General features: G+C 41.0%; 1 protein-coding gene across 2 annotated transcripts in view; it reads left to right on the top strand.

The window, feature by feature from the left end:
* The first annotated feature begins 120 nt into the window (after window positions 1–120).
* The window catches only part of ARL3 (ARF like GTPase 3), a 31,324-nt gene continuing 24,056 nt past the window's right edge, over window positions 121–7,388 (top strand). The window contains exon 1 of one of the 2 annotated variants that reach the window (XM_081911611.1): window positions 121–255. In XM_081911611.1, the coding sequence (XP_081767737.1) occupies window positions 253–255 (3 nt within the window). In that variant the 5' untranslated portion in view covers window positions 121–252. Of the gene's footprint in view, window positions 256–340; window positions 502–7,388 lie in introns of those variants that run through there. The other variant, XM_081911610.1, reaches the window with a different exon arrangement.

Here is a 7,388-nt window from a genome sequence, read left to right as displayed (position 1 = left end):
CCCGCCGAGGACGCGTGGCTCTCCTCAGCCAATGAAAGGCTGGCTTAGTCGCGTCGGTGCCTGCGTCGACGCAGGCCGCATGTATCTAACGAAGAAGGAGGCTGGGTTCTTTGGAGGGTTAGGAAGGGGAGAGAACGGGGTAGTGGGCGGAGCTTGTGCGTCGAACTCGGGACGGACGTTCTACGTGGGAGGAATGCAGTGCGCGCGCGCGCATGACGCAGTTGCCCATGGTAACCGGGAGCCGCGTAGAGGATGGTGAGTGAGAGATTAGGAGGGGGAGAAGGCCGAGGGGGGCCCGGGAGGGCGTTGTGGGAAGCGGGAGCGCAGAACCGGCCCTCCGCCCTGTGCTGGGTGCGGGGCAGGATCCGTCCTGTGGCGGCGGAGCGCTCCGTGTTGGGGGGGGGGGATGCTGCTCTAAAGGGATGGATGAGGAGACGATGAATGGGCCTGCCTGAAGGGAGGGGCGGGAGTCGTGTACCTGGAGCTGAAGGAACCGCTCAGGTGACGAGGGGGACGGAGAGGCTGAGATCGCCAGATTTCTATTTTTAATTTATTTTTAATTTATTTATTTAAAATCAGAAATAAGGACCCCTTCATCTGTTTATTATTTCAAAACTGCGAGTTATTGGATGTGCTCTGGGAAGCTGTGAGAATAGCATGTAAAGTATTGCAACACGGTTACCCACCCCTCGTATTCTGTGAGATACAGTACAATCTTCTGCGAGACTGAAAGGTTGCTGTTCAAGGGGCGATATCTTCGTTGTTGTTTTATAATGACACGTGGCAGCTGTAAGCAGGACAAGTTCAGATGGGATTTGCGGGATTCTCAGTGGGGGACCTTAGGGGGAGAAGAGAGTTGGTTGGGTTGTTGAAATAACTCATTTTCGAAGTGGAATTGGGTCAAGAGGAATCCCGGGGTTTTCCCCACAGATGGTCAAAGAAAGATGTGAAATAAAAGTCAAATGCACTTTGTTACAGGGTTTTAAATATACGCAAGAACACATTGCAGTTTGTTTGTTTTTTAATTCTGGTGTTACAGATCTTCTATGTGTTCATCTCCTTACTAGCTTACTTGATCTGCAGCAAGCATTATCTGATAAGATAAGAAGAGTCAAACTGGATCAGAACTCTTCTAGTTCAGCATTCTGTTCCCACAATGGCCAACCAAATGCTCATGGGGAACCTACAAGTGGAACATGAATGATATAGCACTTTCCTATTATCTTTCCCCTACAGCTAGTATTTAGAAGCACCTTGCCTCTGATTTTTCAGATTGTAAATTGCCATTATGAATAACAAGCAATGATAACTTTACTCACCATGAATTTATATTCATTCATTTTTTAAAGCCAACCAGCTTGGCAGCAAATTCCAAAGTTTTAACTAGGGTGTGAAGAAGTACTTCCTTTTGTCTTTTCTTAGTTTCCTACCACACATCTTCACTTGATGACCTTTGATTCTAGAATTATGAGGGAGTTCAGGAACCACTGCTTACCAGCTTTTGCACAATCTTATAAACCTGTATCATATCCCCCTTACCCCCCTTTTTTTGTAAATGAAAAAAGTCCAAAACATTGTAAGATGAAAGGGGTTTTGCTCCAGCCCCTTGATTTTTGTTGTTGTCTTTTTCTGAACCTTTTCCAGCGTTACAATATTCTTTTTGAAGTGATTTAGAGGTGTACAAAGTATTCCAACACTGCCTCCTTCCCTATAAAGTGTGGAAATATAGCCTGTTAGACCTTTAAAATAGCCCCTTCTAAGTGAGTTACAAAGTTTCCCACTTCCCCCAGCAAAGAAGAATACCACACACTTGGAAAATTAAAAATGGTTTATCTACAAACTCTCCAAAGGTCAGATTCATGTACATTCAGAAAAAGTTGCACAGGCAGTAAAATTTAGCTTAGTTACAAAGTAATAAAAGTGCCTAGAGATTACAGTGGTACCTTGGGTTACAGACGCTTCAGGTTACAGACTCCGCTAACCCAGAAATAGTACCTCGGGTTAAGAACTTTGCTTCAGGATGAGAACAGAAATCGCGTGGCGGATGAGAACAGAAATCGCGTGGCGGCGGCAGCGGGAGGCCCCATTAGCTAAAGTGGTACCTCAGGTTAAGAAAAGTTTCAGGTTAAGAATGGACCCCCGGAGCAAATTAAGTTCTTAACCGGAGGTACCACTGTATTGGTATAGGAACTGAAGAGTGGCTGGTGAGAGCCATGCAATTTTGCTGGAGCAACTAACTCAAACCTTCACATGCTGAGCTTCTTGGGTACACTAAGTGGGTGGGTGTTTGTTTACCTCTTTCCTCCCAAGGTGAAGGGAAATGACATAGCTAAGCCTGACAGGGTAGCTTACTCTATGGTATCAACCCCTTCGTGCATTAATTAGACTTAAGCGTGTTGGTTATATGAGACTGATTATCCCACATTCTTGGATTGTATATTTTAATCACTGGTTTTGTGATTAAAAATTTGCTGTTAATAAATACAAATTATTTAAATTGTTGTAGCCTACCCTGGGACCTATGGGTGGAGGGGTGGGTAGTATATGATGATAATTTGAAGTTGTACCATAGATTTGTCGGAGGATGAATATTCAAAATCATTATTCATAATTTCTGTAGTATTTTCAGAAATAAGGGGAAGCTTCTGCACTTCATCAGTATTTTGAGAAATACTGTAGCTGTGTGATAATTGTTAGCCCTCACAGCTTTTTCACATAAAGTTATGCTACTAATGCAGCTAGTACTAATACTGTATGCAGCTCAGCCCTGAGATGCAGGAGTAAGACAATCAAAAACATTTCATGGCATCAGCTAGTTTATTAAGGCCATGACAAATTCACTCCACACACTCTTCCACCCAGAACTTTGTAACCTAATTACACAATGGACCATTAAGTATTAATGATTATAGACCTATCTTCCATAAATTTGTCTAATCTTTTAAAGTCATCGAAGGATATAGTTCTATGGTTTCCAGGAGGACATACCAGGGAGCATAGGATTTTGAGGATCTCTTCTGCTGGCAGGAAGGGGTATTTTCCCCAAGAAGTCCCCTGCCAGCTGCCTTTTAAAAGGCCACACTATTGCCCCTCTGCTGTTGGTGCAAAGACAAATAGCATTTTAGGGTGGGGCAGACTGAAAGGCTTGCACACATTACAGTTCAGCCTTAGCTGTGTTAGATTGATGTCATGCAGATTTCCTCCCTTCCTAATCCCACATTCCAAGACAGGACTCAGCCATATAGTTACTGTGCAACACACTTCTACCTTGCCTTACCACAATTGCTGCTAAGGCTGATAGTTCTGGGACAAAGAGAAGATAGAATTCAATGAAATCTACTATTGGGGAAGCAACCTCAGTGACTATCTTACAGGACAGCTGTACTTGACTTGATCTTTAGAGAAATACCACATCAACTAAGTAAACATTTGCTGGTTACCAAAGGCAGATTTCTTTGTACTTGCACTCTAAATTCATTATCAAAGCTTTATGGCTAATCCAGATAAACAGCAGGTATTTACTTCTCTCCTCTAATGGGATTCCGCTCTCTGTTCTTTAGTGATTGGCAAGCCTCCCTACTACTAGCCAATAGCATGTGTGGCAATTCTCTCTATGGTATTTCTTATATGGGTCACTTCGGTAGAAAATAACAGGCATTTTTTAAATGTGTATTTTTTCCATGATGCTTTCCCCTAAGTACATATTTGAAATATTCTGCATTTGTCCTATAAATACATTATTGATGTCAACAGTTATGTGACACGGATTACAACCAGAAAACTGATACAGTGTAGAGCAGGGATCAGTAACCTTTTTTAGCCATGGGCTGGTCCACCATCCCTCAGACCATGTGGGGGGCTGGACTATATTTTTTGGGGGGTGGATGAATGAATTCCTATGCGCCACAAATAACCCAGAGATGCATTTTAAATAAAAGCACACATTCTACTCATGTAAAAACACGCTGATTCCCAGACTGTCCGTGGGCTGGATTGAGAAGGTGATTGGGCCGCATCTGCCCCCCTGGCCTTAGGTTGCCTACCCCTGGTGTAGAGTTAAAAGAATAGCAAGTTTTAAAGAAGGAGAACTATAGCTATTTAATGCTATGCTTTAACATTGTACTAGCATGTGTGACTGTTCAAATAAACAGACAATCTGGTACTCCCTCTTTATGCTTTATATTTGGATATGGAGAGTATTTTGTGGAGCTCAAGGGACAGAGTGCTCTAGTAGTGGATAGACTTGGCTCATGACATACTCAGTTCATGACAACCTGAGTTCAAGGCCTTATTTAACTTGTTTGCTGATCTTGGGCAGCTTAATTGCTCTCTACCCTAGTTTGTGTATTAGTCATAATAGGGTTGTTTTGAAATAAATATTTACTATGAGGTATTTTGCAGCTTTAAAAATGATACAGAAATATTTTCAAGTTCTACTGATTTCAACAGGATAACTAAATGCATGTTTATAAATGCATGTCTTCAAATTGTTGTTGTTGTTAATTATGTTTATAGACTAATTTTCAGGCAATATGCCTACCAGAGTGATTTCCAACAACAATTAAAGCATTATGAACAAATTTAAATCATGCTGCACAGTTAAAATTAAGAGCACCTAGTACAAATAAAAATACAAATGCGGAGGAGGGGGGGAATCAACCGAAGTCCTGGGCAAAAAATATGAGTTCTTAACTACTGGTAAAAACTCATAATGGTTGCTGCAAATATTATTTGGAGAGGAAGGGAATTCCATGGTTGGATGGCCTGTATAAATGCAACACCTCTGTCTCTGCCAGATCTCAGTGTCTCAATATAAAAAAATGTATGGCTGGATCATGTCCAAGATTAATAAGTATATGTTAGTGGTTCCCTTTATGGCCTTTGTGAAATAACTGTTGCTTATCAAGTGTGTGCTCAGAACAAAATAACTTACACCAGTGGTGTGTTTTCAGCCTAAAAAATTCCTTTTGCTTCAGCATAGTTTTTCCTGACAAAATGCCAATAAAGATGTTCAGTTATTGTATGTTTGGAATGTAAGATATGTTTGGTTTTTGCTCACACTCAAAATATTTAATTATTTAAAATTAAAACCAACAATGACCCCATGGAACTTATTATTAATACATGTATCCTTGATAGAAAAGAACATCTTTCCACAACTGATAAATTAAAATAATTGAGTTGTTACTGTGTACCCTCGCTTACACGTGTATCCTGCTCTCCACCTGGACCAAAGGAACGTATGCTAGGGTTTTTAAATGAGTCATGGTGAGCTGCAGAATAACTTTTTCTAAATGCTATGGAGGGGATTAGCAATGAGAGAAAGCTCAAAAACGGCCTCAGTCCAGTATACCCGAAGGAGCGTCTCCACCCCCATCGTTCTACCCGGACACTGAGGTCCAGCTCCGAGGGCCTTCTGGCAGTTCCCTCACTGCGAGAAGCCAAGTTACAGGGAACCAGGAGAGGGCCTTCTCGGTAGTGGCACCCTCCCTGTGGAACGCCCTCCCACCAGATGTCAAAGAGAACAACAACTACCAGACTTTTAGAAGACATCTGAAGGCAGCCCTATTTAGGGAAGCCTATAATGTTTGATGTATCACAGTATTTTAATATTCTTTTGAAAGCCGCCCAGAGTGGCTGAGGAAGCCCAGCCAGATGGGCGGGGTATAAATAAATTATTATTATTATTATTATTAAGAAAAATATATTATGTACCTAAAACAAAGAACAAAAACCAGAGTTTAGAGTTGATAGTTGGCTGTGATGTGACCAAGAGCACTTCTTATAATTTACTAAGATATGCTGTTGGCTTTAAGAATGTTTCAGTCAGTCATATGAACTGGAGGAGAAACAAGCACAGGGAAAATACAAGCAATAACAGCAGATGTCACAGGTGACCTGTGACAGGTTGCTAGCAAAGCTAGGACTAGAAAGCAGATCTTTTGGCCTTAATAATAGTTTTGTCACCCAGTGGCCAATCTGGCTGATCTGCATCTTATAGAGATGTAAGAAAGCAGCCCAGATACATTTACATATCAGTGCCCAACATGCCCTTCCAGCTGACACTTCTTTTAAAGTAGTACAGGTGTTTGAGTGCTGGCACCACCAATGCACACAATTATTTCCAGCATTTTTGCAATGCAAATAAACTCACAGGGATCTTCTGTTCCCAAACCCTGAAAGCTACTCTCAGCTCAAGGATCTATCACTTGAAATCTGCTGAACTTTCTTAGCTACACAATGCAGGCAATTGAGAGGTTTGCAATAGATACATCATGAAAACGCTGACATGTGAATGTATCATTTGCCTGGAATGGTTCAGAGAATAAATACAAGGGGCTGTGGATAATCAGAATCATTAGTAGGTAAGAATTCATGGCATGGCTAGTCGGAATGTAGAGGGAGGATTTGGATTATGGGATTTTGTATAAATGAGGATTGGCTGGTGGCAAAAGTAATAAAACTAATTCAGCAGCTTGACTGAAATTCTTTACTGCCCTAAATCTTGAGACCTAACACCCTGATATGAATGATTTATGATACGATCTAATATTAATGGCAGTTCTTAACACTAGTGGGAGCTGCATGAGGGGGCAAAATGGCCTTCAAATGGGAAGAATGAGAAGGAGGTGATAAATCTTAGGACCCTCCTCTGAGCAAGTGCTATCATTTGTTGCTATAGGTTCATGGACACACCAAAATAAGGGTTAGGTCCATGCATGGAAAATGAAGTTAAGAGCTTGGGCATTCGTCTTTCTCAGCTTGTATTACTGTTCTAGTTAAGATTTCTTTCTGTATAATATGTCTCTTAAAATCCACCCTGATTCCAGTAAAATCCTCATTTCAGACTCTCATTCTATCCTGCATGGGTTGTTGTCATGTTTTGCTTGACAATTTCTTGTCTCTCAGCTTAAGCCTATTTTCTCTGTTCTCTTAATTTTTCTTCATTTGTGCTTTAATCATGTTACAGACATATATATTTCTGTTTCCATTGTCTGTTGTCCCATGCAACATGGTTTTAGGACTTGTTACTTTTTTCCTTGTACAGCCTCCCACTTGGACATTTAATTCACTTATTTGGTTTGAATTGCCCTATTTATGCTCATAGCATTCACATTTATTTTTCTGCCTCAGTGCTATCTTTCGTTCTCAGGTACCTGATGAGATGAACTCTGGTCTATGAGAGTTTATGCCATCAGTAACTTGTTAGTCTTAAAGTGTGCCACGTGATAGTTGTTGCAACAAACTAACACTGATACCCTTCTGGAAATATTTTCCACTTCTTACTTGTTACGTACTATCTAGCTACAATCTCATTCTGGATTCTACAACATAATTTTATTGTGGTTTATTTAAAAACATATATTTTGCAGCTGCTTCTTTTCTTA

The sequence above is a fragment of the Podarcis melisellensis genome (genome assembly GCF_964234715.1).
Source record: "Podarcis melisellensis genome assembly, chromosome: 5".
Classification (NCBI taxonomy): Eukaryota; Metazoa; Chordata; class Lepidosauria; order Squamata; family Lacertidae; genus Podarcis; species Podarcis melisellensis.
This window is presented reverse-complemented; position numbering and strand designations above follow the sequence as displayed.